Source organism: Ovis canadensis, chromosome 17 (assembly GCF_042477335.2).
Source record: "Ovis canadensis isolate MfBH-ARS-UI-01 breed Bighorn chromosome 17, ARS-UI_OviCan_v2, whole genome shotgun sequence".
NCBI classification, from domain to species: Eukaryota; Metazoa; Chordata; class Mammalia; order Artiodactyla; family Bovidae; genus Ovis; species Ovis canadensis.
Genome location: NC_091261.1, coordinates 40,208,250 through 40,221,047, shown reverse-complemented (window position 1 = coordinate 40,221,047; position 12,798 = coordinate 40,208,250). Strand labels below are relative to the sequence as shown.

General features: G+C 35.8%; 1 protein-coding gene and 1 pseudogene across 7 annotated transcripts in view; both read left to right on the top strand.

Moving 5' to 3' along the window:
- ABHD18 (abhydrolase domain containing 18) overlaps positions 1-12,305 on the top strand; it is a 44,283-nt gene extending 31,978 nt beyond the window's left edge. For 6 of the 7 annotated variants that reach the window (XM_069557451.1, XM_069557455.1, XM_069557453.1 and 3 more), the window contains 5 exons: positions 1,042-1,131; positions 1,775-1,876; positions 5,970-6,348; positions 7,104-7,266; positions 10,094-12,305. In XM_069557451.1, the coding sequence (XP_069413552.1) occupies positions 1,042-1,131; positions 1,775-1,876; positions 5,970-6,348; positions 7,104-7,266; positions 10,094-10,145 (786 nt within the window). In that variant the 3' untranslated portion in view covers positions 10,146-12,305. The remainder of the gene's footprint in view (positions 1-1,041; positions 1,132-1,774; positions 1,877-5,969; positions 6,349-7,103; positions 7,267-10,093) is intronic. The other variant, XM_069557454.1, reaches the window with a different exon arrangement.
- On the top strand, positions 3,952-4,324 carry LOC138422480 (small integral membrane protein 15-like; annotated as a pseudogene).
- Positions 12,306-12,798: the final 493 nt, after the last annotated feature.

Genomic DNA, 12,798 nt, shown 5'->3' with positions numbered 1-12,798 from the left:
GACCTAAGTCAGAGTGTTATAATTTATAAGCTGGACTTCTACCTATTAACTGGTTTCCCTACCTCAAATCTCACCCTCTCTAATCAATCTTATAAAATACTGTTTAGCTTCATTGAATCAATTCTTTGACAATAACGCTACTTTGTTCCATCTCTTTATTAATTCCCCATTATCTATGGAACAAAGGAACCTCTGATCTGATCCTGATCAAGCTTTCTAGCCCTACCTGTCACCCTACTCCTCTGGGTACATATGCCCTATTGACCAGCCTAACTGAAGTATATTGGCTGTTTCCCCACCAGACTCTGTATTTCTCACCATCTGCCTTTGATCATACCACAAGACACCATCTATCTTTTCCCCCAAAAGACAACCAAATTTCATGAAGCCTTCTTTAATTCCTCTAGACAAAAGTAACATTTCACTTCTCATATTATATCATTTTATATCAGCTATATAATCTGCTTTGTAGTTCACCAAATTCTTGACATCTTTCAGTCAACCTCAAAAGTCTGAGATTTTTACTTATGGTCTTGCTCCACCTGAGCAGGTCACTTAAGTAATGAGTGTGCTTAGCCTGCTGCCCAGGATCTACATCCCAGCATGTTTGCTCTATATTTACCCAGCAGAAAGTAGGTTTCTGTGAAGGGTCTTAAAATTTAAAAATACTTAAAATTTTCTAATATACTTTATTGGTTTTTTAGGAGGCAATTATATGTCATTGTTGAGTTTATGATCTGGGGAATTTGGAGAGGTTGCTAGACATTCTCATGAGTGTTTAAGAGACTTTGTGTTTATGTCTTATCTCACCAACTACTATACAAAATATTTTTTAATTGGAAGATAATTACTTTACAATGTTGTGATTGCTTCCACCGTACATCTAACATGAATCAGCCATAGGTATATATTTGTCCCCTCTCTCTTAAACCTCCCTCCCACCTCCCGCCCCATCCCACTCCCAAAGTACTTCTTAATATTAAATATTTTTCATTTAATGACTGTGAACTTTAAACTGAATCTCTCTGTGTTATCTTACAGATGGCTTCCTTAGCAGTATCCAACTGGCCTAAGCCCATGCCATTGATTCCATGTCTGTCTTGGTCCACAGCATCTGGGGTCTTCACTACGGTAATTTAATTGCAGTTAATATTTAGATAACTATATATAATTAAACATAATAGTTTTAAGGGTTCCCAAAATCACCCCCAGGTTTGGAGATTCACTGGAAGGAATCACAGGACTCAATATGTACTCATATTCTCAACTAAAACCTATCGCAGCAAAAGGATTCACTATAAAATCAGCCAAGGAAAAAGGCACACAGGGTACAGTCCAGAAGAAACCAAGCATAAGCTTCCAAAGGAGTCTTTCAGAATGTGTTTAACTCCTTCAACAGTGAGTTATGACAATAGGTGCAAATTGTTGTCCATCAGTGAAACTCACCTTAGCCTTGAAGTCCGGGTATTCTTAGCCTCACATACTAAAATTCCAGAAGGAAATCCAATATTTAGTAGAAACTGCATTGTTTGTATCAGCAGTTTAGGCCCAGTGACCCCCATTTAGGAAGTTTTATATCAGGGTAAAGAACTATTGTTTACTAGTTAAATTACCAGACTCTAGTTAAGGTCCAACCTTACAAGTAGGCTTGTCCAGAGATAGGAAATTTCAAGCCTGCTTTGTTAATTTTTTTTCTGCACAGTAAGAATAATCAAACTATTGGACAACATGCTTTACAGATGTGATCTGATCTTAATATAGTTTGTTATTTCAGGGCGTGCTAAGTAAATCAATTAATTGGAGGGAACTAGAAAAGCAGTATTATACACAGACAGTTTATGAAGAAGAAATTATTCACATGCTTGAATACTGTGGAGTAAGTATTTTTAACTTTTGCATAACATGGTGGGGGTGGATTTTGACCATGGTTAATGATTCAGATTTTTAAAAAGAATTGCAAATTTTTATATATATATATATATATATATATATATATATATAATTTTTCTTCTTTCTTTCTTTTTTTTTTTTTTTTTTTGACCTTGCTGCACAACTTGTGAGACTTTGGTTCCCTGATCAGGGATTGAACCCAGGCCCTCGGCAGTGAGAGCACAGAGTTCTAACCACAATCATGCAAAGCTAATGTATAGATTACTACGGCTTCCCTGGTGGCTCAGAGGTTAAAGTGTCTGCCTCCAATGCGGGAGACCTGGGTTCGATCCCTGGGTTGGGAAGATCCCCTGGAGAAGGAAATGGCAATCCACTCCAGTATTCTTGCCTGGAGAATCCTATGGACAGAGAAGCCTAGTAAGTTACAGTCCATGGGGTCGCAAAGAGTCATGACTGAGCAACTTCACTTCACCTTCAATGCATTTGTAATAGGTCAAGAATAGAACTTGACCACCCAGCTCAGCACTTAGCACCCAACCCAAAAACCTCTTTCATGTGTCCTAATCAAAAGGCCCTCCTCCCTCTACTGTTCAGTTATCATCATCCTGATTTTTATAGTAATTACTTCCTTTTGTCTTTAAGATAATTTTATTGTCCAAATACGCATTCCTAGATACACATCTTTTATTTGATGTGTCTTTTAAGTATCTTTAATCTATAAATTCTTCTTCATTCCTTTCTTTTCATTATAGTTTATCTGTTGAAGAACATGGGCTATTTACCTGTAGAGTTTCTCACAGCTGAGATTTTTGTTTGTATTCTCATGTATATTCCTCCATGTTCTTTGTTAAGAGTATAGGAAGCAGGTAATGTCTGGCTGCTCTTTCCTGTGGTGTAAGCAGCCGTTGATGCTTAATGCCTATGTCTATTAAATTGAGAGTTGCAAAATGCTGATTTAATTCTGTCCTTTTTTTTCATTTATTAATTTATTTTATTTTAAAAAGTCACTTCCTTTGCTAATTATTTTGGTTGTCTCGTAGTTCAATTCATATTGTTGTTATTTAGTCGCTAAGTCCCATCCGACTCTTTTGCAACCCCTGCCAGGCTCCTCTGTCCGTGAGCTTTCCCAAGCAAGAATACTGGAGTGGGTTGCTATTTCCTTCTCTAAGGGATTTTCCTGACCCTGGGATGGAACCCAAGTTTCCTGCATTGGCACACAGATTGTTTGCCTCTGAGCCGTGAGGGAAGCCCTCAGTTCATATAGGAAAGGCTTAATTCTTTCCCTTAATTTACCAATTTTCAGGGAAATGAATTGCTTCCTGATTACTCTCCTAAAGTAGCCATTCTTTTCATGAATTTTAAAGTTTTGCATGTTCAGTTTGAAAGTTACTGATAATCTGGGTGAGTTGGGAGTCAGGGAGGCTGGTGGCACCCACTGCAGAGGTTTTGCCCCAGTGTCAGCTGAGGCAGCCATGGTGCTTTGCAAGGAGTGGCAGGGACCACCCTTGATTCTCACACACCCCCACCATGTGAGCCCCAGACAGAGGGAGGGTCAGCAGAGTGTGGCCCCAGGGGCCAGATGCAGGTGGGATGGCGGTGGGGGCTGAGGAGGGGGTCAGTGAGGAAGGGTGAGTGAGTGAAGGGGAAATACCAGTATGGAGGAAAAGTGCCGATGTCTTCAGGTGCCATGCTGGTCTGATCAAACCATCTCAATCCCTTTTGAAAGGAAGGATATTCCTTAAAGAAATAATATTTATTCCTCCAAGCATGAGCTTGGACTCTGAAATTGAGGTACATGACAGAATTTAAGCCTTATCTCAAAAGTGTATGGTAGAGCTAAAGAAGACAACCAACCAAGGGTCACCTGAAAATGTGACTGGCTAATAATCCCAGGACAAAATTAGAGACTACTCAAGTTTCCCTCCTGGCCCAGACAGTAAAGAATATGCCTGAAATGCGGGAGACCCAGGTTCGATCCCTGGGTGGGAACAATCCATTGGAGAAGGAAGTGTTAACCCACTCCAGTATTCTTGCCTGGAGAATTCCATGGACAAAGGAGCCTGATGGGCTACAGTGCATGGGCTTGCAAAGATTCAGACACAATTGAGCAACTGACACTCACTTTCACTCAAGCATAAGGCCTCTACAGAGATGTTTGATGTACAGGCCTGGGCTGAGTATTTTGTGATAGAGGCTTGCAAAAGATCCACATGGCTTCCTTACAACAGTTATTTTAGTCCTTACTCCATTGTTTCTGGCGAGTGCTGCACTGGCTTAGAAATTGGCAAGGCTGATTGAGGCCAAGGAAAAGTGTCAAGAAAATATTTCAAAAGTTAAAGGACTGAAAAAGGATTGACGGATAGAAGGGGAGTTTGGGGGAGAATGGATACATATGCATATATAGTTGAGTCCCTTCACTGTTCACCTCGAAGCTATTACAGCATTGTTAATCAGCTATACCTCAGTACAAAATAAAAAATTTAAAGAAAAAAAACTCTTCATGGAAAAAAGGAAAAAGGAATGAAGGAATGAACAGGCTCTGTAATCAGAGGAAAATTGTTTGGAAAATTATGCAGCTTTAGGAAGACCCATTAAAGTTTCTTTTCAGATCTTATAACAGTATTATTTAGTAAACAAAGTCTGAGAACATGGAAGAATCATGTTAGTTCTCACCTGTACTGTATCAACTTTTAGGCTTCATGTAGAAGTTTGTTGACAATTAATGTAAATTGATATTTATGCCATGGATTCTTTTTAACTGACTTAGTCATCTGCCATTTTGCAGCTTCTGTATTAAAATGAATACATCCTGTGGAGAAAAATGGCTTTACATTATGAACTCTGTTCAAATAATGGCTTAAAATGGGGTCCTGTTCTAGACAAAGGAGATTAAGAATGTCAAAATCAGAATTGTCCTGAGGTGAAATGCATGCTTAGGCTTAAAAGAGATATAGTGTATTAATTACATCTTTTATCATTATCACTTATTTCTTGGAAGGGACTCATTTCTGGCTCCCTCAAAGCAAAATAATATTTATTCAATGAGTACTTATTTTCTGTATTTTTCTCATCTTAGCTTTTGAGATACTTGTAATTACCAGACATTCTGCATTCTTAAAACTTTTCAGGATGGGGAACCCATGTACACCCATGGCTGATTCATGACAATGTATGGCAAAAACCACTACAATATTGTAAAGGCAGTTAGCTGTTTGTCATATAAGCTGCAAGTATATTTTCCCAGGCTGTTCTTTTCTTTGACTGCTTTTCGTATCTGACAAACTTTATTTTTACTTAAATTGTAAGTTCTTAAATTTAGTGTGCATTATACTTTGGGAATTTTAATAATTAATATTTTTCTTGATAATTTTTAATTTTTCTTAGTTCAGCCTAAGAAAAGAATTTGGGGTGACTGAAGTATTACTGCTAGGATGCACTCCTAAGAATTTTAGAAGTTCTAAGGTTAAAACAAATCATGGATTTCAAAACTGTAATAATGCAGACATGACCCAAGCAAGATTTCCCTGGCAGCCCAGTGGTTAGGACTCTCCACTTGCACTGCTTGGGGGCCCAGATTCAGTCCTAGTCTGGGAAGCTAAGATCCTGCAAGCCTAGTGGTGCAGCCAAAACAAACAAAACAAAATGTGTCACAGGCTAAATGATACTCTTTACCATTTAGTAGGAAACATTTAGCAATAAAATATAATTTGTCTTAGTCCTCAGTTAGATTTGTATACCTTTTTTTCTGTTTTTTTTAAATTATGGTAAAATATATACCACATAAAATTTACCACTTAAACCGTTTTTAAATGTACAGTTCATTAGTTTTAACCATTTTTAAGTGTACAGTTCAGTAGTAGTAAGTACATTTACATTGTTGTGTAACCGTCACCTCCATCCATCACCACCACTCATCTCCAGAACTTTTTCCTCTTCCTAAACTGAAACTCCGTACCCATTAAAGTACTTGTCCATTTATTCCTTGATGGATATATGTGTTTTCTCTTTGTTTTGACAAGGTTGTTACGTAAAATCCTATTTTATATTAAATGACATTTTCCTCTCTTTCATATGTTCAGACAGATTCTTTCAAAATGGGACAAGAGTTCGTGAAACGCTTCCCTAGCAGTGCAGACAAGCTAACTAACCTTAATCTGGTTTCTAGAACTTTAAATTTAGATATGACGGACCAAGCTGTGTCCCCCAAACCTGTTGAGTGCCATAAATCTAGTAGAACATCTATCAGTGCCACATCAGAAGGACTCTTGTTACAAGATACCTCGAAGATGGACTGCTTCAATCAAACACTTTCAACCAACAAAAGTAGTTACACAAGTTGTCGTCCTCAGTCATGCCACCTACTCAGTAAAGAACAAAGAAGAAACAATCTTCAGAAAGAATCTTTAATATTTATGAAAGGAGTTATGGATGAATGTACTCATGTAGCAAATTTCTCAGGTATTAATTTTTATATGAAATTGAGAATATATGCTGATGATAGGTAAAATGTGCAAAGTATCTTTACAGTATGCTATAATTTCATTTATCATTGGCTCCACAATGTGTTTTCTGAGATAAGTAAGTTATTTAAATGTATATTTACATTTTATCCATGAAAATCCAAGACCATTTTATTAGTTTGTTAAAAACATTGGGGTTTGTATCTTCTTTAGAATACTCATCTCATTGTATTAGAGATGAGTATTATAATGTTATGGTTTAGTATAGTTGATTTTTAAATTTTATTTATTTATTTTTCACTGTGTTGGGTCTTCATTGCGAAGTGGGCTTTTCTCTAGTTACAGGTAGTGGGGGCTACTCTCCTAGTTGCATGGGCTTCTCACTGTAGCGGCTTCTTGTGCTCAGCTCTGGGGTGCTCAGGCTTCGGTCGTTGCAGCTCCCGGGCTCTAGCACACAGGCTCAGTAGTTGTGGCACACAGGCTTAGCTTGCTCCACAGCATGTGGGATCTTCTTGGACCAGGGGTAGAACCCATGTCTCCTGCACTGGCAGGTGGATTCTTTACCACTGAGCCACCAGGAAAATCCAGTATAGTTGATTTTTAACTTAATGATCAAAAGTTTTAGTTTGGCAAGTATTTTTTACATACTTACTGCATTGTATGGTGTCATTTTACTTTTCAATATGGTTACCAGTATTTATTTAGAGCTTCTTCAAAGTATATATGTTTCATCTTTAAAAATCCTGTACCTAGTTCCAGTTGACCCAAGCCTCATCATAGTGGTTCAAGCCAAAGAAGATGCCTATATTCCACGAACAGGAGTTCGAAGTCTACAAGAAATTTGGCCTGGTTGTGAAATCCGATATCTAGAAGGGGGTCATATTAGTGCTTATCTTTTTAAACAAGGACTCTTCAGGTAAGATGATTGGTCTGACTGGTGTCTGTTACTTGTTGTTTGTTTTGGGGATTTTTTTTCTCAATAAATATTAAAAAATTGATATTTGTCTTATAGATTTTAGTCCTCTTATTTCCTTCCTGCTTCTCTCAATTCTCACATTGTGATACTCTTTCCTACCTTGTCTTGTTTTCTTTTCCTCCTAGAGAACTAGGAAATAGCATATGTTAGGTGTTTTTATTGTGTGGTTTTACCCTCTTCAAATATTAATAGCCAGATATTTTAGAGTGCAGGGAGGAACTACTAGGGTTTGTAAAACTTGCTTTGACTCATCGTGAATTTTTCACTCCACTCTGATGTTCTCTCAGAATGACCTGAGCATCCCGTGGAATAATCTAGCAGTGTGTTCCAGCAGCCAGTAAATATTGAACCTTAAATGAGAAATTAAATACTGATTTTATTGTTAATAATCTTGAATTAATCCATATTTGTTAGAACTTAAAAAAGCTTTCCTGCAATGCGGGAGACTTGGGTTCAATCCCTGGGTTGGGAAGATCCCCTGGAGAGGGGAAAGGCTACCCGCTCCAGTATTCTGGCCTGGAGAATTCCATGGACTATAAAGTCCATGGGGTCCCAAAGAGTTGGACATGACTGAGCAACTTTCACTCACTCACTCACAAAAACTTTTATGCTATTATTCTAGTTTTTTGATATGCCAGTTTTTTTCTACTTCTGTTCATTTGATTGTTAACAGTTATTACTGGGATATTTATCATTAATGGTTAAATCAGTTCACATCAAGGGGTTAGACCAGTGCCCTGTGCAGTGTTCCAAAACTGCCAACTGGACAGTCATATCATGTTGGTATGTTTGACATGTTATTAGCTCTTTTTTAATCTAAGAAATAACTATCTGTATGTTGTTGCTTATGTAGTTCGATGTAGAGATGTCAGTTTCTTGAGGTACAGATTAATTCTTCAAGTCTGTAATGTCCTCAAGAATGTAACACTTTTTTTTTTATAGTATGATCTTTAAAAAAAAAAAAAAAACTCATTTGTAAAGCAGTGAGTTAGTCAGTGAGTGAGCAGACTATTTACCGAACACTCAAGTGACCCTCTGGCACAGCAAAACTAAAACAAAAGCAAACAAAAATTGCGTGTAGGGAAGGTTGCTAGGGTTGCCCAAGAAGAGTCTAAAGTTCTGTTACATGTGAATGCAGGGAACGCACATGCTTGCTTTAGTAAATCGTTATCAAATTTATTTTATTACTCTTTTGTGTATCTATGTGGGAATATGACTGAGAGGCATTACGAAGAATAGATGTAATCAAAGTCAGCTATAAAAACTCCTCAGTGCTCACTTGAAGGCTTCATTTGAGAAAGAAATAAATGTTAGTTATCAGTATGTGCCAGGTACTAGAGCGATTTCTTCTGATGTTACTTTTAATATCCCCCTTTTATACAGAAATACAGGGAACAAAAAAGATCAAATAACTTGCTCAGGAGGAATAAATACTAAGCTATTGGACTTATACTCCCCACTAGTCACTTTAAAACCTAACGAAGTTTAGATGACACTGGAATAGCAGAACTTTACGAATTCACCCTTATCACTCATCAGATTTAAAAGTAAAACAAGCCAATCCTTTGTGTGCTCTAAGAATTTGGGTTAAGTTGTTTGGATTGATAGTACAAATGAGTAAAACACTATTCAAATGATTTAAAATGCATATGTACACCTTTACTAACCCTTCTCATACCATGTACAGTAGCCCAGATTGCAACCTCGGGCCTCATTTTATAAATTTTTGAGCCAAATATTTTTGAGCCACACAAGAATGATACAAAACTTTTTCTTTCCAACAAATTGGAAATCACGGTCCATAGCAGGTGTCAGTTTTAAAGTTAATCTTAATATCTTTTTAAGGATGTGGGGAAATGCTTAGTCAAACAAGTACAATATAGGATTAATATTAATATGATCTCAATTATTTATTTAAAAAATTTTTTTTAGTTATTTGGCTATGCCAGGTCTTACTTGTGGCATGTGGAATCTAGTTCCCTGACCAGAGATCAAATCCTGTCCCACTTCATTGGGAGCGTGGACACTTAACCACCAGATCACCAGGGAAGTTCCTCAGTTATTATTTAAACTGGGTAAAAATACAGACGTGAGCATTAAAAAAAAAAAAGCCTGTAGGAAAAGATTAAACATAGATACCTTAGAGTGATGGGATTATGACTTTTTTCTCTTTTTCTGAATTTTATACAATGAAAATGTATTTGACAATAGGAAAAAAGCCAAAATAAGCCTAACAAATAATATCTTATGAACTTGGGCCAGCTCAATGTGACTATTTCTCTCCAATTAAAATATTAAAAGTTAAGTTAATGTAGGGAACTAAGGCTTTTGAGTTCATTTGCTATATCATAATCTATGAAACAGATTGAATATGACACTTGAAAAGTTACAAAGCCAGTTAATTTTCAACAAGTAGAAAGAATAGAAAGAACCAGTTCCTTTTCACTTTATCATTTCATATTTTATTCATATAAATACTATAAATTTTAAGGCACAAAAAAAGTGCTTCTCAAGAAAAGATGGCTTTTATCAACCTTGAGTTTATAAACCATCAGTTTCTGAACCATCAATTGGAAGCACACCATCAGTTGGAAGTTTTCCAGTAGTGGTGAATTACATGGATCCAGACACCCTCATAAACCTGCCTGTTTGGAGACAAGGTCAGGTTGCAAGCCACAGGGTATTTGGAAATAACTTATAGTAAAAGCATTGTCTGTCCCCCTTTTTTGCCAATTACTTGTAGGTTCTCTTTCATGTTTAATTTTAGGCGAGCCATCTACGATGCATTTGAACGCTTCCTCCATAAATACGCTAACTAATGGGATCACTCTGTGTAGCAAGTGGAGCCATCATGTTTCTCACAAAAGGAGCTTCATCGTTTGATGATGTGAAGAACAAGCAGACAGCACTATATACTCTACCTGCTGTCAATTGAGCCTGGAATTCAGTATTACAAATCAGTCAACTATTATCTTTAAATACATTTGAATAATTGTAAACCAACATTTGGATGAAATAATGTTGAATATTTTGTTAGTTTGTGGGAGTCCCATAAAAATCAATATCTAGTCTGTTATTTATGAAAAATTTACATTTTATTATGAATAATTTATTAATTTAAAATAAAGGTATTCATAGAAACCCTTTTGGTTTTTAAAGAACTGCTAAATCAAACTTCGTTTGTAATATGTCAGCCTGTGTTGTATATATTCCCTTACATGGTATTTCTATTATTGACTTGGTTTGAGAAACATGTTTCGTCTATGGATCCATAGTGAATTTATAATCCTATTTTCAATATTAATTTTCTGCCATGGATAACTGTGTAAAATCAGTGTTAATGTTAACTTTGAATTCTAAGAAATCCTGATTGCTTTGTATTTAAGTGCTTTTAATAATTGAATGTGAGAATGAAGATAAGATGCATAAGACTTTAAAACTTTGCCAAATATTAGGTTAGGAAAAAAAATGCCAAACATATTTCCCCTACTTGAAAAGTATCAATTCATGGAAAATGAAAATGAACACAGACCTATTGCATTAATTGATAATAATTTCTAAATATTTTCTTGTATACATACTCAGAGTTTGCTAAACATCTAACTGTAAGCCAGATACTTAAACAGCTTTGTCTTTTTAATTTCAGAAATTAATGGCCACTTATAAAACTTATTTGTCCATATAAACTTCATTTTATAGAAAAGATATAACAACTAGTAACTTTTTAACCTTTTTAAAAAGAAGTATTATATGGTTACACTTGGTGCTTTCTTTTTATGTTAAACTTCTGAAGCCAAGAGCTAAAATGTTTTTTAAAAGCAGAAAATATTTTGGATTTGGAATAAATGTATTTGAGTTGCATTTGTTTGAAGTGTGTGTTGTCTGTGGGTTACTTTATTATAAGTAGTCCTACTCTCGTAAGGATATTTGAATTATAAGGTGCTTTTGCAGCCTTTTAAAAGGAGATTTTATTTGTCCTTATAATGCCTCCATCACCTTAATCTCTAAAAACTATTTTTAAATGATAATGTGAAGTAACCAGTGGCATACAATGTTGTAGATTCTGTAAAACTGCTTTGACATAATGAACAAACATGGTTTGAGCTGTAAAATTTTACATGTTTAGATTAGAACCTTTTCACTGACAGTATGAAATTACTAAAGTTCTCCAACAAAATACTCTTTAAAGATAAACTTGTTAACTGAAATACAAGTATTTTCTTATGTATTTAGTGAGGTGATTGAATGCTTTCTAAGCAATGGCTTGAGCAAACCCAGTACGTTATTTTTCACATAAATATTTCCTATCAGCAATAATGTACATAATAATATATGTAACTTTCTATTTGTAAAAGAATAAAATTCATTTCATTTTAATAAACTCTTAGGCATAACTAATTTCTCCCAAATAAATGTGAAAAAAGGTATTTTAAAAAATTTCTTCTCTTAGTCAGATGTTTTAAGAATATATCCACACAACTACCTAAAGAAATGTTGTCTCATTTTTAAGATTGGGTACCTAACTTGCTAGAAATTCATTTAGCCCACAGCTGCAAACTGACAGTCAGTTCAGGCCAGCTTGGCCCACAGTTGTTTTATTCAGTGTGCATAAAAAGTTTTGAATTCAGAAAGTCTTTATATTGGGTATGCAGTCCCCCGTTTGCCATAGTCCACCAGATTCCAGGCTCTTAAATGAGACTACTTCACTACTTTGTGTTTCCCACTTGGCCCTGAAGACATCTGAGCTTGAGACCTCGGTTTAGATCTGTGGTTTAAAAAAGTTTCTGAATTTCATGATTTGATAACTGTAAGTACTGTTGAATCATTTTAGTATATGCATTTTTAGATTGTGTCTTATGAATGTAAATTTTAATGTGGTGCTTTCTTTTGTAAAGATCATTGAATTATTAACTCTGTAACTGAAATTTTAAAATCATCTCCAAATATTTTATATTCACAATAAAAGTCTATTTAAAAAATTACTATGTTCAAGAGGTTTTATTCTAAATATAGAAAACCCATGTCACATTTGATTAACATGGCCTAATTTGGGACTTCTCTGGCAGTCCAGTGGTTTAAGACTCTGCACTTCCACTGCAGGGGTCATAGGTCTCATCTCTGCCTGGGGAACTAAGATCCCACACGCTGTGTGGCACAGCCAAAGAAAAAGTCTTTAAAGAACATTTACAATAAAAGTAGAAGGGACAAGAATTGACAACCCCCCCCCATAATTATTTTAGTTAAAAAATAATATAAAAATAAAACTAGCTTAACTGCTGATCTAAGGAAATGGCAATCTACTCCAGTATTCTTGCTGGAGAATCCCCATGGACAGAGGAGCCTGTTGGGCAGTCCATGGGGTCGCAAAGAGTTGGACACGACTGAGTGACTAAGCATAGAAGAACTGATCAAAGAGTTAAGTTGTTTAATGGAATCTGCTCCTAAAAATATTTTAGAACTGTTATGACTAGA